Raw genomic sequence first — 23,585 nt, forward strand, 5'->3', positions numbered from 1 at the left:
CTACGTTTTGATGATGTTGGAATCTTTCTTTTCTGCCTCTAGTTATTCTGGACTCCAATACTTTCAAATAAATGCAGTAATCTAGACAAATATAAGTTTCACAAAAGTAATATTCCAGAAGATGAAAAACAACATCGAGACCCAGTTTCATGGATCTAGAATGTGAATTAGTGATTCTGAAAAGAAGAGTAATTTTGCCCTCAGGGACATTTAGCATGTCTGAAGACATTCTGGACTGTCAGGACTGGCAGGATGCTGCTAAACATCCTATAACACATAGGCCATCCATGCAGCACTGAGGCCTCATGTGATAGGTACTCAAAATGTGATAGGTACTCAAAAATGCCCAGTGTACATATGTGTGTGTATAGTGTGTGTGTGTGTGTGTGTGTGTGTGTGTGTGTGTGTGTGTACACACACATATATGCTCAAACTGAGGCTCAGAGTGTTCAGATATTTAGAAAATAGCGAAGATAAGAATCAAATTAAAGTCTTCTAACCAAGTCCAGGCTCTTCCATCTCTGTCTTCTAGCTTTTTGTTAATATTTTTCAAAAGATTCTTTAAAAGTTCATATCCTTTGATTTAGCAGTTCCAGTTTTAAAAATTGACCCTAAAAAGTTATCACACAGTTGTACACTGATTATATATACATATTACTTAAGAGAGATATTTTTAAAAATCTTACTGTACTCAGAATAAGATAAATTATGATGTATCCACTCAATGGAATGTTACTGAAGATAGAAAAGCATACATATAGCATCTACTTTCAGCTCAGGCTATGATCTCGGGATCCTGGAATCAAGCCCCAAATCAGTCTCCCTGCTCAGTGAGGAGCCTGCTTCTCCCCCTGCCTGCTGCTACCCCTGCTCTTGCTTTCTCTGTCAAATAAATAAGTGAAATCTTTAAAAAAAAGAAAAAAAAAAGACGAAAAAAGGACACTGAAGATTTATCAAAAGACATTGTTAAATGAGAAGAGCAGAGTAGCTTACAAAATAATATGTATAGTATGATTCCATGTAGATACATATATTTCCACTGGAAAACAATCAGGAAGGATAAACATCAAAAGGTTAGTGATAATTTTTTCTAAGTGGTCAGATCTGTGGTGATGTTATTTCTTTCTTTCTGCTTGTGGCATGTTTTCTAACCTATTAAAAACATATACAGTATGGGTACTAGGGGAGGAAGAAGGGAGAGGCTATTAAAAATCTGCTAGGTTTTTTTAATCTATCCTTTTTCTTGGTTAAAGAATGAGCAACTATAAATCTACTAGACAGATGGGACATCTGTGTGGCTCAGTCGGTTAATAAGCAGCTGCCTTTAGCTCAGGTCATGATCCCAGAGTTCTGGGATTGCGTCCCACATTGGGCTCCTTGCTCAGCAGGATCCTGCTTCTTCCTCTACTCCTGCCTGCTACTCCGCTGCTTGTGCTCTCTCATTCTCTGACCAATAAATAAATAAAATCTTAAAAAAAATTTATTAGAACATTTGATTTCTCTCTACTTAGACATACTACTGTGATCTTTTTCAAAGAGAAAAATACTAATTTTTAAAAAGGTACTTAATAGCTAAAAAAGATAGGAAGTTGTCAATAGCAACTAGCAATCTATACCTTAATAAAACTTAGATAACAGAAAAGCTACATTAAAATGCTTTCTAAGCCAAATGTACAGTGATATTACACCTATTGTTTTTTAAGTTTACAAACAAAAGATTATTATCAAACTAATCTCTAAGGTTGAGCAAGAAGCTGAGAATGAAATGATTTGTAGAAAATATAAGGATTCTTCTAAACCCCCTTACAAAAAATATGCTCTGTGAGACATCTGCTATGCTTACTCACCTAGACCATATGTTTCCATGATTTCTTTAAAAGCATTAATTATTGGAAATATCAATGCATTCATGTATCATATGGAAGGTTTATTTAGCTTAAATTACATTTGAGAGCTTGGTGGCTGTAAATGTCTCTGTAAGATTGCTAAAAAAAATATAACCTATCAATATGGCATCTGGCAATGAGCCACTTAATTTCACTTTAATGTTTTACTAAGAACAATTTATTTGATTTACAATTGGTTACTTACTTTTACAGGGCTGTACTGAAATTTCAAGTTCAACAGACTTTCAATTGTGGTTTTTGTTTCTATTGTAAGATTAAATCACTTATATTTATCAAATAAAGATCTATTTTTCTAAGTTTTATTAACATAAAAGACTTGTTCAGGGGCGCCTGGGTGGCTCAGTGGGTTAAAGCCTCTGCCTTCGGCTCAGGTCATGATCCCAGGGTCCTGGGATCAAGCCCTGTATCAGGCTTTCTGCTCAGCAAGGAGACTGCTTCCTCCTCTCTCTGTCTGCCTCTCTGCCTACTTGTGATCTCTTTCAAATAAATAAATAAAATCTTAAAAAATAAATAAATAAAAGACTTATTCAAAAAAGCAACAATGTTGGTTCTTTCTTTTGCAACTAGGAGTTAGAAAAAAAAACCACTATTCATCTATATCATTTTCTTAAAGAGTCAAATACTTGTCATATCTTGAAATAACTTTTTAATGACAGTATTATCAAAAGTAGAAACCTCCTCTTTCCCATAATATCACTGCTCCTTTACCTTCCTTCCTGGGATTTTTTTATTCTACATTGATAGACTTTATGAACTGATTTTTCTTTCAAGAATTTCAAGAAGCTAGTGGCAAATATCTGCGTAAGAAACACTTTTTAAATTTTATATTAAAAAATTATAACACATTTGGGGCATGTGGGTGGCTCAGCTGTTAAGCGTCTGCCTTTTTCATGATCCCAGAGTCCTGAATTGAGTCCTGCATCAGGCAGGAAGCCTGCTTCTCCCTCTCCCACTTCCCCTGCTTGTGTTCCCTCTCTTGCTATCTCTCTGTCAAATAAATAGATAAATCTTTTTAAAAAATTTATAACACATATTTTGAGGACCATATGCCATTGACAGCAACCTCTTTTAAACTGAAGCACCCCACCAAGGGATATATGAGTAAGTACATAGATGCCTATGTACATGAGCATAGAAAATCTTAAGAAATTGTTTAAAACAGTTATCCTTAGGTAGAAAGACTATGAGAAATTACATGATTTTTAATATTTTGTTTGTATTTTTTTTTCTACAGAACAGGTAATACTTAATAAAGACATAAAAGTTTGAATGTTAAGAGAATTTTAAGTTTATAAAAACATAAAAATATTTTAAGATAGGTACATAATTATGTCCCCCCTCAGTATAATTATCTCAGAGAGGAACTTGAATAAAGTCCATGAAAATATAAATCTTTGATAAAATAAGCTACATTATTCTATTAGGATATCCATCATATATAAAAACAATGGTACAATCATATGGTATTGTCTATTGTACACCCAAAACTAGTATTACACTGTATGTTAACTACCTGAAATTTAAATAAAAACTTTTTAAAAAATGGTGCAATAACACTTAAATAGATAAATAGCTAAATAGAAATATCTAAATATCTTAAAGTAAGCCATTTTTTCCAAATTTTATATACATATGTGGATATATATGTTCTATATAAAAACAGAAATAACTTGCATTAGGAATAACTAAATACCTTTTCTCATAAACTAGACATTGTGCTTTAACAGTAAAATAGCTAATGATTAAGGGATCAGAACTACTGCGGATGAGAAACCAGTATAAAATAATATGGAGAACTCAGTGACTAAAGGCCAGCTCTGTAGAACACTGAAAGCCATCTTTATGGGTATTTTAAAATGATTTTAGGAATCTGTCCCTGTGTCAGTAGGTGGAATAATTCTAAATTTAAAACTATTATTGCAAAGAGATCATTTAGTAACCCTGTCATTAATAAATGAAGAAAAGGAGGTTCTGTGGTTAACTGACTGCCAAGGAGACAGTTAACAACAGACCAAGGGCTTGAATAAGTCTCTTCCTGACTCTGCTTCTTCCACTGCAACTAATTCTCAAAAAGGGGAGGATCTCAACAAACTGTTTCTGTAGGTAAAGTTTTATTGGAAAACATTCATTTACTGTTTGTTTTTATAAAGAAAGAATTGAGTAGTTGTGACAGATACCTTATGATCTACAGCCTAAAATGTTTACCATATGGTTCTTTACAGAAAAAAGTTTGTTGACTCTGAAGATTTTTTTATCATACAATTCAGAAAGTTCAGAACTTCACCAATAATAACCCATATGATGGGTTGTAATAAATAATACTAAATCCAGAACAACATTAACAGTTACCTTAAAAGGGGTTAATCCCGCCACCACCACCACCACCACCACCAAGGAGTTGACGATTTGTACATTTTCCATATTTGACAAAGATAGACTTCTTTTAGAGAAGAAAAACTATAAAACTTAGAACCTTCTAAAGGAGAAATTAAGATCTGATCATTTAAACTGAAAGAGAATTCATATATATTCCTATAATGTAAGATTACTTCTCATCTACATGAATATATTTATAGATCACTGGCTATTTGGGAGAGAGCATAGTAGATAAATCTAAGCAAAATGAATTAGAGAGGTCAAATGTATGACAGAATATTTTAGAAAAAGTCAAATTCATACACAATTTTTCAGGAGAATATCTACGGCACAAAGATATCTATATCTATATATACATATAATTTATATATTTATATAAACATTTACCCTATTAATCACTTGATTTGTTAAACTTTTAGCTTTTACCTCACTCTTCTCAAAAAAAAAAGCAAACATGCCTCCAGCTGACCCTGTTAGTAACAGATGCTCACACACCACAAAAAATATAAACCTCAGTGAGACTTAAATACAAAATACAGTTTAAACAAAAGAAATAGACTGCTCAAGGAAAACAAGTTTATTTAAAGAAGAAAGAAGTCCCCACTAGAAGCTAATAAATCAGTAAAAGTTATTAATTTACTAGTGAAAATAGCATGGGATGAGGTTACATACAAACACACAACTCTTTTTTAAGGAATCCTGGACAGTTAGTTACAAAATGATGTAGGATGTACAATAGGACTAAAAATTGCAATAACAAAGAAACTTGAAGACATGTATGTCAAATGAGAACACACACAAACACACAGAACCTGAGACTTAAATCAGAAGATGTGGGTTCAAATCTCTTGAGTTGCCAACAACTGTTAATACTGAGCAAGTTACTTCTTGGTGCTTTAAGGTCCTTCTAGGATATTCTTTTACTTCTTCTCTTTTCTTTTTTTCTTTTCCTTCCTTTTCTTTCTTTCTCTCTCTCTTCCTTTCTTTCTTTTTAGAGAGGGACAGAGGAACAGAGGGGATCCCACAGAGGGCTTGAGATCATGACCTGAGCTGAAATCAAAGGTCAGATGCTTAACTACCCAGGTGCCCCTAATTTACTTCCTTATAAAATAAGGGATTTGGACTAGAGTTGTAAGGTTCCTTCTAACCCCCAAATTAACTTTTTTTTGTCTTAGATTTTATTTATTTGAGAGCAAGAGAGAGAGAGAGAGAGCATGAGAAGGGGGTAAGGGCAGAAGGAGAGGAGAAGCAAACTCCCTGCTGGGCAGGGAGCCCAATGCAGGGCTAGATGTCAGGACCCTAGGATCATGACCTGAGCTGAAGGCAGACACTTAACCTACTCAGCCACTCAGGTGCCCCTTAACTTACTTTTTTTTAAAGACTTACTTATTTATTTGAGAAAGAGACAACAAGAGCATGAGTAGGAGGGGCAAAGGGAAAAGGAGAGGGAGAGTGAAATTCAAGCAGACTCCTCCAAGATGAGCATGGAGCCTAACGTGGGACTTGATCTCATGACCCTGATATCATGACCTGAGCCGAAACCAAGAGTCAGATGCTTAATGGACTGCACCACCCAGCTGCCCCAAATTAAGTTATTTGTAAATAATCATTTATTAAATCACTACTATGTGTCAAGAACCATATTAATGACTTAATAATCTGTAGAAATTAGTGAATTTAGAAAAAGTATTTTAGGATAAATAATCCCTATCCAGTCTCATTCTTTTAAATACATGAAGAGATAGGAGATGAGTTTAATATGTGCTGCCTTATAAAATTAGTAAAATCGTTCTTCAAAATCAGACTCTATGAATTCTCTAACTAAACTAGGTGACATGAGGCAAATTGTATATTCTAAGTCTCCATTTATAATGGGACCACCAACAATAATTCTGTAGTTTTTGTGAGGAATAAAGATAACATACAGGTGAAAAGTTGAAAGATTTCCTTTGATGTCAGAAATAAGACAAGGAGGCCCTATCACTGATTCAAAAACTAGAAATAAGGAGAGCAATAAAATCAGCTCAATAAAGTTACAAAGCTAAGATATTTGCAAACACATAACTTAAAAAGACTAGGATCCTCTATGTGTGTGTATGCGTGTGCATAGATTGATATAAATGAATGAGGAAAAGCAAGCAATCCAACTGAAAAAAACAGACAAGAGATCCAAACCAGAACTCCAAAAGAGGAAAATCTCTGACAATACTATACAATGTATAGAATGTGCCCAGACCAGAACACATTTGGTATACAATTTGGACAACAGTTTAACCTTATCTAGTCAAGTTCAAGATATGGGCAGATTATGATCCAACAACTGCACTCATAAGTATATCTTAAAGAAATATGTGCTTAGATGCATGTACAGAAGTCTTCACAGCAGCATTGTTTATAACGGGTAAAGCCTGGATATAATCCAAACATTATTAACAGCTGAACGGATAAATAAAATAAGGAGCATATATATAATAGAATACTACAAAACAATTAACTGAATAAACTATAACTAAATATAATGTGATTGCCTGACCTTTATAAATAAAATGTAAACTAAAGAAAGCAAAATACAAAAGAATACTTGTGATATCATTTCATTCATATGTTAAAAAACAGAAAGAAATAAACCACACTGTTCAGAAATACATGCAGAGGAGGTGAAACTATTTCTAAAACGCAAATAAATTTTTATCTCTGGGGAGAAGGGAAGTGATTATTTCACTGGGAATGGTGTTGGAAGGGGGGGCGGCTTCTGGGGTGTTGGCCATGATCTATTTCCTGACTTAGATCGTGAATACATGGGTGATCCCTCTACACATATGTTGTATATGTACAACTGTACACATAAGTTGTACACCTGTCAGTTTCTGGCACATAGGAAATAGTTAAGAAAGACACTATTACTTTATGATGATGATATTATTCTTACTATTTCTACTACTTTCACTGATATTACCACTAATTTCTCATCTGCAGACTATATATGACCCCTTAAAATATAAGATCAGAGAGAATATGAAGAAAAATGCCTGTATATGAAAATGTCTACATGCTTATAAAACTTCTTTGTGCTATTTCCTTTGTTTCCCTACTGTTACACTTCTAAATGTTTCTTCCTTCTTATATACTCTGCACTATCTTGACCACAAAATTTTGATAAGAATCAAAGTTTTTCCCTCTAGATGATTATTCTTCCAGCAAGGAACCCACCATTAGCAGCAGGAGTCCTAAACCTCTGCAGGTTGAGTAAGAATAACAGATGACAGGTAAAATGATTTTAATAAAACCTAAGTATCGAAAGGCAATAGTATAGGAACCATAGATTCTCACTGCTCACACATCCTGAACTGTTCTCAAGCTCCCCACCCTGAGGCTCATTTCTCAGGTAATTGCTGTAGCCCTTTTCCATACACAGCAACAGAAAGCAAGTATTTACATCCAAGGCTGTGAAATGTTACACAGTCACTACATCAAAATGCTCACTGTATTTCAATGGTAAGGTTTTTATATAAGAGAGAAGATAAATATATAATGTTTTGAAAGTGGTTATAGCTTGTGAGGTACAACAAAAACTATTTTTGGTATTTCCAATTTTTGGCAATAAAAGATAACATCTACTATTGATTTTAAAATTCCTTTGTAATGCAACTGGAAATTTTAAGAAATTTCACTTAAAGTTTACTAATGCATATTGGGGTGTCTGAATGGCTCAGTCAGTTAAGTGTCTTGGTTTCAGCTTAGCTCACGATCTCAGGGCTATGAGATAGAGCCCCACTTCAGGCTCTGCACTCAGCATGGAGTCTCCTTAGGATTCTCTTCTCCCTCTGCCCCTCACCCCTGGGCTTGTGCATACGCATGCTCTTTCTCTCTCTCTAGATCTTTAAAAAAACAAAACAAAGCTTATTCATGCATGTTAAAGTTAGCAGAGAATTAAAACTATTTAAGTAACCAGGTTATAATTACCAACTTAATTACTCCTTTGAAAAAAATGTAATATTTAACATCTAAATTTAATTTGATGGAAGGTAAGAATTTAATTCAATAAACTATCATTAAAACAAAGTAATATTCAAAGAAATTAATTTTAACTGAAAATAAGTATTTCAAAAAAATATTTCAAAGAATTCTACTTAGCAAGGGTCTTATAGTCCTATCATTTGCAGTTTATTAATTGTTCTTCAAGACCTTGGAATCAAGACAGTATGAGATGAAAAACACCAGTGAATCAATGTACATGTATTTATCCTAAACATCTACTACAAACAAGAAACTGTTAGAAATACAAAGAAACATAGACTTGGTCCCCACCTGACTGATGCATAATCTCAGGAAACACAACATCTATGCATCTGTGTTAGGTAAGAAAATTTATCTAAAAATACAATTAAACAATAATACAAAGTAGAAAGTAATAATATCAAACGTATAGCAATGTTGCCAGAATTTTGAGGAAGGGAAAAGTGTCATTAGTTGAGATATTAGAGGGGTTTCATGCAAAAAGTTAGAATGAGTAAGCTTTAGGTAAGAGGTGGGGAAAGGAAAGGACATTCTTACAACTCTCTGAAGGTAAAGATTACTTTAATAAATGACAGAGAAAGAACTAGTATGTACCTGCACTGTACACTTGAAGTGGATGTACCTTGTATATGTAATTTATGCCTCGGTTAGGTCAATTTTTAAAATTTCAACAAGTATCAAGGATGGTCCCTTTACTGATGATTCCTCTATCATGCTTCCATACTCACAATCAAATACATTCAAAGCCAAGCTGCCATAATTATTTACCCAATGCCTTTTAAAAAGCTAATGTTCTCTCTCCCTCTAGTTTGCCTAAGCACATCTATCTTGCACATCACTGCCAAAATAATCTTCCAAAAGAACCTTTCTGAATTAGGTCCACCTCTACAGACTTTGGAATCTTACCCACAGGCTTTCCTCCAAAAAAAAAACAATCAAGATGGACTTTAAAGTTCTCTACAATTTGAGCTCAATCTACCATGCTGGTCTTATTTTTCACTACTCTTAATACATAGATATACATCTTTCTTCAAATATTTTTTCTATAGAGGTACTATTTTTCTAAATATACTTTGTCTATTTTCAGTTTCTATACCTGTCCTCAAGGTATTCCCTCCAAATGATATATTCTTGCCTTTCACCTTAACCCTACCTACAACTCAAAATTTACCTCAAATGTTTATACTTAAGCATCAACTCTTTTCTGAACATCCTTCAGGTATGATCTCTCCATTCTCTAAACTTTCACCAAAATCTGATTGTCCGTGAAAACGAAAAACATTTTTCTTTATGTCATTCATAAGAGAATACTAGTCCTTGAGGAGTTCCCCTGATCTATATCCATAGATACATAACAGACTAAAATTTATACAGGACAATATAAAAGGACATGCTTAGTACATATTTTCATTCAAAAATTACTTAACAAAAGAATGATTATTCACATATTGTAAATATCCCAAAAGACATTCATATGTAAGATTACAAAAATAAGAAGGTAATCTTAATGGATTTTAAAAAAAATGAATTTTACCTTTTCAGTTGTAAGAGGTTTTGTGGGCTTTTCTGGCTCCTTTTCTTTCTTTTTCTCTTCCTTTTTTTTTTCCTTTTCTTTCTAAAACACAGACCATAGTTTTGATAAGTTTATTTTGTAAAAAATGTCAGCTCTTAGCACATTTTTATTTTATTAGTTTGAGTCATTATTTGAGGAAGTGTTCAGTGATGACAATATCCAGTAATACTGAAATACAAAAGTAAACAGCAAATTCATATTGTCATTGAACTTACATGTTGATAACACAACAAAGAATATCTTTTCTTTAAAAAATTTAAGACAGGTGAAACGATTTGGAACTTCCTTGAGATTTTAGAATTCGTTTTAAACAAATGAGACCTCTACTCAATAAATTCTCACTGTATCTTTACATCAGGTTAGGCTTCCTAATAGCAACCACAATGTTGAGATTTGAATAAGAAGAAAAAGTAAACTGACTGCTAAAAGAGAATTCCTTATCACACAGATGAAGACAGATTACAACATGTGAACATGAGGCAAAAAGGGAAAAAATGCCTTAATTTTAAAAAATATCACAAAACAGGGAGCACCTGTGTGGCTCAGTTTGTTAAGCACCAATTCTTGATTTCAGCTCAGGTCATGATCTCATGGGTCATATGATCAAGCCCCATGCTCGCCCGGAAGTCTTCCTGAATATTCTCTCCCTCTGCCCCCTCCTGCCACTTGCACGCTCTCCCTCTCTTTTTAATAAATAAAACTTAAAAATATCACAAAACATGCTTAGTGTACTACATAATGCTGTGATTTTTAAAAGAACAAATACAATAATTTTCTCATAAAAAAATGTTAAGGATATGCCTAGTATCAAAGCAAACTGATTAGTGGATTTAATCCAATCCAATCTAGGTAAACTGTATTGGTACTATGATGTCCACAATTTGCATTTCCAAGAAGAATAAAGCAGGGTATAACATTAAAAACTTAAGGGCCACAAACATGCCAAAAAAGAAAAAATGAAATAAAAGATTAAACCATGAGCATTTATAAGACATTTAAGGTAAGAGATACCTAGAAACCTAGAAGTGAATCACTACTACAAATGAGTATTAATTAGTACCTTAGTTTCCTAGCAGCAAATGGGAAAAGATAAACTGATGAACCTAGGAAAGGCAGAATAATAAACACACAAAACTTAGTCAAAATGCCTATGGGTTTGTTTGTACCTGTGTCTTTCAATAGTATTTGACACAACCTCTCTCAACAGTAAATAATTATTTATAATTGAGAAAAGACAACACTGGCAATTCTGAGGCTGTAACATAGGCATAAAATAAAAGTTCCTGTGGGCGAAACACTGTGATAATCACCTTCCTTTCTAATTTAATTTATACAATAAGTGTCTGAAAAAAATGTCATCATAGTCATTCTACAAATAAAGAGAAAAAAAAAAAAAAAACTTAGGAAAGCAAGGAGAAAGCCACACAGCTTATCAGTGGGAGGACCGAGGGAAGACAGACCCAAACTCTCATGTCACGACTCATTGTCATCCAGTGCAGCACTGGTATTTATTATTATTCTTTCATACAACAATGGTCAATATTTACTGAACCCTTACTATGCGCAAGATGCTGTCTTTACTCACCGAATCCTTAAAACAACTTTATAAATAACCTTATCCCATTTACTAAGTGAAGAATAAATGAAATCTGCACCTCTACCTCTGAAACCAATAATACATTATATGTTAATTAAATTTTTAAAAAATTAAAAAATAAACACAAAGCTAATATAAAAAATGAAATGTGCACAAATCCTTTACATATTATGAAATGTTTTCTAGATATTATTAATCAAATTTGGTGAGGAAGGCAATGTGATTAAACATTCTCACTAATACATTGGGGATGAACTGTTTTACACCCTCAAAGAACTATTAATTTCTCAAGGAAGGCACTATCCTGAGAGCAGAGAAGAAGCTTGTCTTTCTAATCACTATGACTGGTAGGCACATATAACATCAGCAAAAATGAATTATTAGATTATATAGCTGGATTTAATAAAGCGAGCACAATTTGGTGCTTTTCACCACTGGAATGTCAGCTGCTAAAATATGGCTGTCATCTAATCTGATTATGGCAGGGGTATTATGACACAAGCTTTGAAGTAACATTAAAAACACTGGCTCTAAATTCAGGTCATATAGTTTGATCCACAGATGACTACCATCTCTAGAATCAAAAGCTACTAAGAGATCAGAATACTGTGAGAACCTAATTTGTTTTAAACTATTTTCTCAGCAAGAACAAAATATAGCTGTGTTTGGTATTCTAAAATAGTTCTGGAAACTTGGTTGCTATATATACAAATGATATAGTGAAACAGACCTTCTGTATAAAAAAAACAAAAAACAGGGGTGTCTGGGTAGCTCAGTGGGTTAAGGCCTCTGCCTTCAGCTCAGGTCATGATCCCAGGGTCCTGGGATCGAGCCCTGCATTGGGGTCTCTGCTCGGCAGGGAGCCAGCTTCCTCCTCTCTCTCTCTCTCTCTGCCTCTCTGCCTACTTGTGAACTCTGTCAAAACAAAACAAAACAAAACAAAAACAAACAAAAAACAATAAAAAACACCAAAAAACAAAAAAACCCAAAACTGGAATAAATGTCCAGTTTCTGTAAGATAGAGAAAAACATGTTTTGGGTTCATTATACTCAAACTATACTTGAGTGATGTAATTAAAGGTCTTCAAAAAATTTTTATTATGTACTCCTACCTTAAAAGTTGTGAGCATATATACTCTATCATGCATATATATTTCTTTATAAAGTATATATAACACTATATTATGCACATTATAAAACATGTATAATAGAAATTTTGGAAGGGGTGCCTGGGTGGCTCAGTGGGTTAAAGCCTCTGCCTTCAGCTCAGGTCATGATCCCAGGGTCCTGGAATCGAGACCCGCATCGGGCTTCCGCAGCCTGCTTCCTCCTCTCTCTCTGCCTGCCTCTCTGCCTACTTGCGATCTCTCTCTGTCAAATAATAAAATCTTAAAAAAAAATAAAAATAAATACAAATTTTGTAAGGATTACATTAAAAAAACACATATAGACATCATAAATGAACTATCTCAGGGTTCTAATATTTAATGCTAAAGACGTCAGACTTTGGAGACCACTGAATTAGATCAATGCCTTTCTTTTAAAACACTGAAGTATAATTTACACATAACACATAATTTCAGGTATACAAAATGATTCAATACTTATATAATACTGCAAAATGATCACCATCATAAGTGTAGTTTCCTCCTGTCAGCATACAAAGTTTTTTAAGTGAAATACAGTACGGTTGCTCTAGTCACCATGCTATACATTACTACACATAACCAATAAGACCAACAGTAGGGAGCTTACTGCCTGTGTTTTTTTCCTAGTAGTTCTATGACTTCAAATCTTGCGTTCAAGTCTTCAATCCATACTGAGTTTATTTTTGTATATAGAATAAGATACTGGTCCAGTTTTCCCAAACCATCTATTGAAGAGACTGTCCTTTCTCCACTGTACATTCTCACCTCCTCTGGCATAAATTAACTGACCATATATAGGTGGGTTTAATTCTATGCTCTCTATTCTGCTGTAGTAATCTATGTATCTGTTTTTATGCCAATACCATACTGTCTTGATTACCATGCCTTTGTAATATAGTTTGAAATCAAGGAATGTGATGCCTTCAGCTTTGTTCTTTTTCAAGATCACTTTAGCTATTCAGGATCTTTTGTGGTTCCAAATAAATTTTAGAGACGTTTGTTCTATTTCTGTGAAAAATGTGACTGGGATTTTGATAACAATTGCACTGAATCTACAAACTGCTTTGGGTAATACATTTTAACATTAATTATTCCAATCAATGAACATATAATTTCCATTTATTTGTGTCTTGTTTCATTCATCAGTATCTTGTACTTTCCAGTGTAGACATCTTCCACCTCCTTGGCTAAACTTCTTCTTAGGTGTTTTATTCTTTTTGATGTGACTGTAAATGAGATTGTTTTCTTAATTTCTCTTTCTAACCATCTATTGCTAGTGTATAGAGAGAACAGGTATTTGTATACTGATTTTGCATCCTGCAACTTTACTGAAGTTGTTTCTTAGTTCTCACAGTTTTTTTTTTTAAAGAAGATTTTATATTCATTTTAGAGAGCGAGAACACACGTGTGCACATGTGTGTGCAGGCAGAGGTGGGGAGAGGGAGAGAGAGAGAATCCCAAGTAGACCCTGTGCTGAGCACAGAGCCTGACAGGGAGCTTGATCCCAGGACCCTGAGATCATGACCTGAGCTGACATCAAGAGTTGGGCACCCAACAAGCTGAGCCACCCAGATGCCCCTAAGATGTTTTCCTTCATAGCAGAACTTAGAGCCTTGAAAATTCATTGTCACTATTTTGCAAATCTGTTTGGTCCTTGGTACCCTTTTTCTCATGCAGACTTTGGGGCTACTGCTGTACAAAGAACATTACCCATTCCATTTCCCACCTCTGACAGTTAAGGAAACAAGTTCCCAGACAGAAATTTGTGAGAGTCCTGGTGTCATCAGATGTGGGAGTAGACTGAAAGCCTGTCCAGTTCTCCTTCCACTAGGCTTTTTCCATGCCATTTGTTATTCTCACAGCTTTTTGGTGGAGCTTCACAGACTTCTATATATAAAATCATGTTGCCCACAAATAACAATTTTGCTTCTTCCTAATTTGGAAGCATTTTTATCTTTTTCCCGCCTAACTAGTCCAGCTAGAATTTCCAATACTATGCTGAATAGAAGTGGTGAGAGTGGGCATCCTTGTCTTGTTCCTGACCTTAGAGGAAAAGCTTTTAGCTTTTCATCGTTGAGCATGATGTTAGTTGTGGGGTTTGTCATATATGACCTTTATTATGTTGAGGTACATTTCCTTCATTCTTGCTTTGATGAGTTTTTATCATAAAGGATTTTGAACTTTGTCAAAGACTTTTTTTTGTCATCTGTTGAGATTATCATGATTTTTATCCTTAATTTGTTAATACTGTAGATCGTGTTGATTGATTTGCAAAGGTTTAGCCCTCCTCACATCCCTTCAATAAATCCCATTTGGTCATGGTGTGTGTTTTGGATCTTTTCATCTATATTCATCAGGGATACTGGCCTGTAGTTTTCTTTTTATTTTTTTTTAATTGTGTTATGAATCTTGGAACACTACATCAAAAAAAATCATTAGTTTTTGATGTAGTGTTCCAAGATTCATTGTTTATGTATAACACCCAGCGCTCCACGCAATACCACCATCAGGCTCACCCATCCCCTCACCTCCCTCCCCTCTAAAACCCTCAGTTTGTTTCTCAGAGTCCATAGTCTCTCATGCTTCGTCTCCCCCTCCGATTTCCAACCCCTGCACTTTTCCCTTCCTTCGCCTAATGTTCTCCATGTTATTCCTTATGTTCCAAAAGTAAGTGAAACCATATGATAATTGACTTTCTCTGCTTGACTTATTTCATTCAGCATAATCTCCTCCAGTCCCATCCATGTTGATACAAAAGTTGGGTATTCATCCTTTCTGATGGCTGAGTAATATTCCATGGTATATATGGACCATATCTTCTTTATCCATTCGTCTGTTGAAGGGCATCTCGGCTCTTTCCAGTTTGGCTATTGTAGACATTGCTGCTATGAACATTGGGGTACATATGGCCCTTCTTTTCACTACATCTGTATGTTTGGGGTAAATACCTAGCAGTGCAATGCCAGGTCATAGGGTAGCTCTATTTTTAATTTTTTTCAGGAATCTCCACATTGTTTTTCAAAGTGGCTGCATCAACTTGCATCCCCACCAACAGTGTAAGAGGGTTCCCCTTTCTCCACATCCTCTCCAACATCTGTTGCCTTGTTAATTTTTGCCATTCTAACTGGTAAGGTGGTATCTCAATGTGGTTTTGATTTGAATTTCCCTGATGGCTAAGGATGATGAACATTTTTTCATGTGTCTGCTAGCCATTTGTATCTCTTCTTTGGAGAAGTGTCTGTACATGTCTTCTGCCCATTTTTTGACTTACCTGTTTTTGGGGGGTGTTAAGTTTTACATATTTTACACCTAACAGACTGAGTCTTCCTGGTGCCCCTACTCTGATTCTTTTTTATATTTCTATCTTTTCAATGAATTTCTCAGTGAGTTCATTCATTTTTATCTCCAGTTTAGTGATCATCTTTATGACTATTACTTTGAACCCTTTATCAGGTAGATTGCTTAACTCCTTTTAGTTTAGTTCTTTTTCTGAAATTTGGTCTTATTTTTTCACTCAGAACACATTCTTCTGTCTCCCTGGTTTGTCTGACTGCTTTTATACATTAAGTAGGTCAGCTACATCTCCCTGTCTTGAAGGTAGTGGTGTTATGAAGAAAGTATCTTGTGGGGCCCAGAAACACAAGCTCCCCGGTCACTAGAAACAAGTAGTCCTCTGTATGGGCTGCATGCGCCCTCCTGCTGTGACTGGGCCATTAGTGCCAGGGGCATGCTGGTGGGTGGGGCTGGCTCCAATGCCAGGCTGTTATTACTGTGGGCACACTGCAAGGATGGAGCTGGCCTCAGCCCAACTGGTGAAGAGGCCTGGTTATGGTTGCTGCAGACATGCTGGTGGGGGCAGCTGGCCACCAGAATGGCTGGCTGCAAGGCCTAGCCACACCTGTTGCAGGCATGCTGGTATGCAGGGCTGGCCCCCATTTTATGGGGCATGAGTCACTTTGGAGTAGTGTCTGTCCCAGCCAAGGCTTCCCACCGTGGGGGAGGTGCGTAGAAGTTGCTTTGGGTGGGGCACTGGTCCCGACAGAAGTTGCCTGCCAGGTTGTGGTGGGATAGGAGACACTTTGAAGGGTGCCTACAGGGGTAGGCTAGTCTGCAGGGGAACATGAAACAGGGTGAATGGTTGCTAGTGAGGCTGATGGGAAGGGTGTCAGAAAAAGTGTCTGCCGGAACTGGGTCAGCTAAAGGAGGACAAAAAAGTGGTGCCCTCCAGTACTGTGTTCCCTGGAGAGTTCCTACAGATCCTCGCCCCTCTGGCACACGCCCTAATATTAGTCAATCTCCTTCATGCATGTTCCAGGCACTTTTACAACTGCTACCTCTGTTCTGGGTCTCCAAGCAAGTGAAACTGTTTGTTCATGGACCCTTTAAAAGCAGGGTCTTCATTCCCTCTAGGCGTCTTGGCCTCATAGAGTTAAGCTCCATTGATGTGCAAAGCCAGATGTTACAGAGGCTTTAACTTCCCAGTGCGGATACCCCCAGGGCAAGAGGAGCCCAATATGGGGCTTGAACCCCCCTCACTTCTCAGGGAGGACCTTTATACCTTGATATTTCTCCCACTTATGCTTTACTGTGCTAGGGGTTCATTTCCCAATCTGACCACGTCTCTGCCCCTCCTATTCTTCTTGACATGGCTTTTTTTTCTTTTTTTAATTAACATACAATGTATTATTTGCTTCAGGGGTACAGGTCTGTGAATCATCAGTCTTACATGATTCACAGCGCTCACCATTGCACATACCTTCCCCAATGTCCATAACCCTGCCACCCTATCCCTCCCCCGCCACCCCCCCAGCAACCCTCAAGTCTGTTTCCTAAGATTAAGAGTCTCTTGTGGTTTGTCTCCCTCCCCAGTCCCATCTTGCTTCATTTTTTTCCCTACCTACCCCCCACCAACCACCCCCCCACCTCTCAAATTCCTCATATCACAGATATGATAATTGTCTTTCTCTGATTGACTTGTTTCTCTTAGCATAATACCCTCTAGTTCTATCCACATCATTACAAATGGCAAGATTTCATTTTTCGATAGCTACATAGTATTACACTGTGTGTGTGTGTGTGTGTGTGTGTGTGTGTGTGTGTGTGTGTGACACATCTTCATTATCCATCCATCTGTTGATGGACATCTAGGTTCTTTCCATACTTTGACATTGCTTTTTAAAATATCTTTAGCTGTTAAATATCTAAGAACTGTTCTGCTAGTCTTCAGGTTCTTCTCAGAGAGTTGCTTTACATGTAGTTCCAGCCTTGGTATCTCCATGGGAGGTGAGCTCAGGATCTTCCTATGCCACCATCTTCCCATGAGTCTATCTTTAACTTTTAACATTTTAATTATAGGATGTGTTGGCATGGATCTCTTTGGGTTCACCTTTTATTTGGAACTCCCTGGGCTTCCTGGATCTGTGTGACTGTTTCCCTCCCCAGGTTATGAAAGTTTTCATCCATTATTTCTTCAAATAAGTTTTGGTCCCTTCTGCTCACCCCCTTCTGCAGCTCCTATAATATGACTGTCATTCAGCTGTGAATGTTACTTATGTTGTCCCATAGGTCTCTTAGGTTATCTTTGTTTAAAAAAAAAAAATTATTATTATTTTTTTAACCCCTGCTGCTGTTTGGGTTAGTTCCACTGCCCTGTCTGCCAGGTCATTGAGCTGTTCTTCTGCTTCATCTTATTACTGATTCTCTCTAGCATATTTTTCTAGTTCAGTCATTGTATTCTTCAGCTCTGTGACTTCCATTTGGTATTTTCTTATATTTTCTATCTCTGTTGAAATTGTCTTCATCCATTCTTCCAAGATCAATGAGCATCTTTATGACTATTACTTTGAATTCTTTATCAGGTAAATTACTTATCTCCATTAAGGTTTTTCCCTCTAGAATGTTACCTTATTCTTTCATTTGGATCATATTTCTGTCTCCTCATTTTGCCTAATTCTCTGTTTGTTTCTGTGTATTAGGCAAAATAGTGATCTCTCCTAGTACTGAAGGAATGGCCAGAGGGAGACTGAGAGTTTGTTTCATTCAACTGTCTGTGTAGTGCCCTGGAGGTAGCAGCCTGCCACAATTGCCTCGAACTGTCTCAGTCCCAAGAGGCCCAGAAATTCAAGGCCCACTATTCACCAGAGCCAGACATACAAGCCCTATGTGAAATACTTGCATTTCCTGACTTTAGCAGAGTCAGAGGGGAGAACCAGCCCAGGAAGAGCCAGGCCATCCAGTTTGGCAGTGTGAGACTATGGGGGTGCAGAGAAGCAAGGCAAGCAGCACTAGCAACGTAGAAGTAGTGCAAAAATGGTGTCTCCTGGCACCTGTCTTCTGAGAGAGATCCAACTGACCCCTATCCCTCTGGCAGACACTTTAAACTCAGACAATTAATCTCCTTTACATATAGTCTATAAGATTTTTAACTTGCTCCTTTCGTACTAGGTTGCAGGACAAATTAGTCACATTCATATGCCCTTTAAGAGTAGAGTCTTACTTTCCTACAGCTTTTTGGGTATCCTTGACATGAAACCCACTGACATCCAAAGCCAATTGTTTTGGGGGCTCATTTCTCCAGTGCAGGTCCCAAGGGTTGGGGTACCTAATGTGGCTTGCTCCTCAGACATAAGCTGCATATTTGTAAGATCACTCTCACTGGTGGATTACAGCACCTGGCGTGGGTTTGGTGAGTCCATATCTCTGCTCACCTACCTATCTCAATGTGTCCTTTTTGTTTTTTGTTGTGAAGGAGGTGTTCAGCTAGTTTTCACATCTTTTGTAGAAAAAAATGTTCTATGTGTAATTATAGATTTGGTTTGTCCATGGGAGAAGGGGAGCTTTGGGTCTTTCTATGCCACCATCTTGAATAATCAATGTCCACTCCTTTCTAAGACTTGCAGGCAGGAATCACACAGTACAAAAGTGTGTTAAGGGTTTCAACCCTTTTTCTCACAGGAAAGCAGAGTTCCAGGGCAAATTTTGAAAAGGGCAACTTTGCCTTTGACATTCTTCCACTTTCTCACAGTAACATCCATACTCCTAGAATGCTTCTTTTCTGGGCCTGTGTGTTGACCTAAGATACCTACAACATTCTAACCATGTACTTCATGCTCCATAACTGTCCCCTACAGACTCCTCATGAAGATCCTTTGCTCTGCTAACTCTTAAGTTCAATGTATCCAGGTTTCCATTCTCATGACTCTCTCCTTATCACTCAACACACCTCCCCTGGGCTGCCTTGTAATCTCAATTCTTCTTTCAATCCCTCTCTCTCAACATGCCCCCCAATAGCCCCCGGTCTGGATCTGTCCTCTGGGCTATACACATGTAATATCCAACCACCTACTAAATACCTGGATGACCCACAGTCATAGTCAACTTTTAATTCATCCCTCCCTCCCTTCCTTTGTTCTCCTCAAACCTGTTCCTCACCATCAGCCTATACCCTTTTCTCCCAGGATAACTCCATCATGTACTGAGATGCTCAAGCCAGACACTGGAAGTCATCAATACATCCCAAACCACTGTCACAATCCACTGATTACTAAATCCCACAGATTCAGTCTTCTCAAAATCTCTTCAAACTACACTCTCCTTTTTATCACTCTGCTTCCATTTTAGCAACTGCTCCCATCATGTTGGTCATATATTAAAGCAGCAGGTTCTCAAGCTTTTTCACACCCATCAGTAGGTAAGTTATTGTCCACAGAGATAGGAAGCCATGTGATGACAAGAAAATCAGATCCTGTTACCCTTCTTACCCTTAAAAACTCATCATTACAAGTACCAGGTCCTTCAGAGTAAAGACCGAAATCCTTCAGAAGGCTCAGAAATAGGCTGTCCTCTCACTTCTCTCCCTATGTTCTAGTCATCTCATCCACTTGCAAATACCCAAATAATCCACTTTGCCCACAGGTTTCTTTGTTTTTTTTTGTTTGTTTCACAAGATGCTTTCTCTGCTTAGAATACATCTTAATCCTTATAGCTAATATTTATTAAGAATTTAGGGCGCCTGGGTGGCTCAGTAGGTTAAGCCTCTGCCTTTGGCTCAGGTCATGATCCCAGGGTCCTGGGATCGAGCCCCGCATCAGGTTCTCTGCTCAGCAGGGAGCCTGCTTCCTCCTCTCTCTCTGCCTGCCTCTCTGCCTACTTGTGATCTCTGTCTGTCAGATAAATAAATAAAATCTTAAAAAATAAATAAATAAATTAATTAATTAAAAAAAAAAAGAATTTAAGATATACTGGGGTGCCTGCATGGTTCAGTTGGTTAAGTGTCTGACTCATGATTTCTGCTTAGGTCATGATCTCAGTCAGGGACACAAGATGAAGCCCAGTGTTGGGTTTTGCTTGGGATTCTCTCTCTCTCCCTCCCATTCCCCACTCATGAATATGCTCTTAAAAAAAAAAATTAAGATGTATCAAAAGCATGCCTTCTATATTAAATACCAGCACAATGAGTAAATGTCAATCACAGCACACACTGTATGGCATTAGAAACCTCTGCAGAGTTAACTGTTTTCCTCCATTACGAACCACTGTCATTCTCTCCAACCACCCCTACCACAAACACATTCTAGTGACTATAACTGATAATTCTATATTCATAAATCTTTATTATGTGTATCTGTATGACTGCTACTATCGCTTGACAATAATTTTCTTTAAATGCTTATAACAACAAAATCTTCTTAAGAAAATATTTCAGTCAAAGACTTTTCTAATACATCAAAGAATTCAATAGCAACTGTAAAACAATTGCCGTAAATATAAACTAGCAAGGGAAACAACAGAAAATTGCTTCTTAAATGTTAAGATATATCTATAGTACGGATAAATCCATCTTCTCAAACTAAACAGATCAAAGTCCTTTAATCCTATTTGCAGCATAGGAAAACATTTTTAGACTGCTATATTTAATATATTTAATACTGGAGACCATTCAAATTATATCACTCCCAAATTACAGCACACTATAAGAGAAGTTCATTTACCACTGAACACTACATTATGTAGCTGTCTAGAACACTACCATACCTCCAATTTGTTTTTCTCAACAGCAGCTTGTAGAGAAGGAGAGGATACCAAAGGCTGAAGAGGAGCATCAGAGGAAGAAATCTGTGGAATGCAGATGAAAAGTCAGAAGAAGAAAGAGAAAAGGTGATAATCAGAACTGATAGGCACAGGAAAAAACCAAAACCCATCCATTTCTGAGATATAAAAGCACTTAGAAGTATGTTAACCAAAAAAAAAAAAAAAAAAAAAGTATTAAGTGGAGAGCATTGCTTTTTTTAAATTCCCACATGCAATTTCTAAAAATAAAAGTATTTATTACAGAACAGTGTGTGATTTAAAATAGGATTCACTATGATATAAAATTTAAAATGTACTCAGGTAAGATCATCCCAAAAGAATCTGAAAAATAAGCTTCTTGTATGGTAAAATTTTACTCAATGTTACTACTGAAATACTAATGCTCTAAAGCATGAAGACACATTGTTTCAAACAGCAGGAGAGCATAAATGAATTTTTGTTTTTACTTGTATTAACTATTTTAAGAATGGAAAATAAAACTGTGCTGAAATAGTAAAAAGTCAAGTAAGTTTTAATCAGCTGTTTAAGTAAGAAAAAAAAAGGTCTGGGAAGAAGGAGTGGGTTAATGCAATACAAAACAGAGCAGCAGGACTTATCAAAAAGCAATATACACACTTCCTTAAGATCAGTATGTACAAACACCATTTCCAGTGCGGTATTTGCTGAATTACCCCAAAGCATTATGCGACAGTTATATATGCACCAGAAGCAACTGATATATGAAAATGGATTTCATCTAAAACCTTTTCACACATCTTCCTACCCAATTTCTACATGCATAGTTGATCACTCTAATGGAAGCATTATCTTCCTGCTCTCTTTACTGCCAAAATATAACTGAAATATGTTTACAAAATGCATAGTACATCTTTGGAGCCATAAAACTGACATCTGTATATACTGCCCTATCATATCAAGAGTGCCTCTAAGGAACTGTTTAAAATAAAAGGTGCTATTATACAAAGGTCAAATGTACGTAATGTCAAAATAACATTGCGAGGTGAGTCCTCATTTAATCTACTTGTTACTAAGTTAGTTATGGTTTTAATTCTTGAATCACAACCCAAGATCATAAACTTTAGGGTGTTTTGTGTGTGTGTGTTTTTAAGCTTCAACACTGCTTGTTGGCTCTGTGATAATTGTATAAATTAGCCATTTATTGACCACTAATGGAAGTTACACATGGAAAAGAAGATTTTAAAAGAAAAACTGCACCTTAAACCCTGGCTTCAAAGTTGCTTTATCCTACTGGACACTTACTTGCTAAAGATCTTTAATTGCCACTTTATGAAGAATATAAGAGACAAAGAAGCACACAAATTCACTTAAGATAATAACCTGTATCATAAAGACCTCTTTGCCCAAGCTCATGTTAAGAGCTGAACATAAAATATAAATGAGAAATGGGTATATCAAGCATGTAGAGGGTTACCAACTCATGACAGTTCACTGTAAAAGTGTTTATTCTCTTTCTAACTTATTCGGCCAGGTTTAAAACTCAGAAGCAGCAATATAAAATTATTTAGTAAGTAACAGTAATTTAATAAAGCATTTTAATGCTCCCTTCCAAAAAAGTGTTAATACTATGTTTCAGGTAGAAATAAACACAGAGGGTAGTTCAGTAGGAAAGACACTTTAAAAATCAACAGACAGGAGGGAGGAGTCAAGATGGCGGAGAAGTAGCAAGCTGAGACTACTTCAGGTAACAGGAGGTCAGCTAGATAGCTTATCCGAAGATTGCAAACACCTACAAATCCAACGGGAGATGGAAGAGAAGAAGAACAACAACTCTAGAAACAGAAAATCAACCACTTTCTGAAAGGTAGGACTGGCGGAGAAGTGAATCCAAAGCGAAGGGAAGATAGACCGCGGGGGGA

At 36.4% G+C, this 23,585-nt stretch overlaps 1 protein-coding gene across 4 annotated transcripts in view; it reads right to left on the reverse strand.

Annotated features, from left to right (window-relative positions):
- SMAP1 (small ArfGAP 1) overlaps positions 1-23,585 on the reverse strand; it is a 177,475-nt gene that overhangs the window by 65,253 nt on the left and 88,637 nt on the right. For 2 of the 4 annotated variants that reach the window (XM_047734426.1, XM_047734429.1), the window contains exons 5-7: positions 21,652-21,732; positions 10,934-10,942; positions 9,835-9,915 (exon numbers count right to left, since the gene is read on the reverse strand). In XM_047734426.1, the coding sequence (XP_047590382.1) occupies positions 9,835-9,915; positions 10,934-10,942; positions 21,652-21,732 (171 nt within the window). The remainder of the gene's footprint in view (positions 1-9,834; positions 9,916-10,933; positions 10,943-21,651; positions 21,733-23,585) is intronic. The other 2 variants (XM_047734427.1, XM_047734428.1) reach the window with 2 other exon arrangements.

The sequence above is a fragment of the Lutra lutra genome, chromosome 6, assembly GCF_902655055.1.
Source record: "Lutra lutra chromosome 6, mLutLut1.2, whole genome shotgun sequence".
Classification (NCBI taxonomy): Eukaryota; Metazoa; Chordata; class Mammalia; order Carnivora; family Mustelidae; genus Lutra; species Lutra lutra.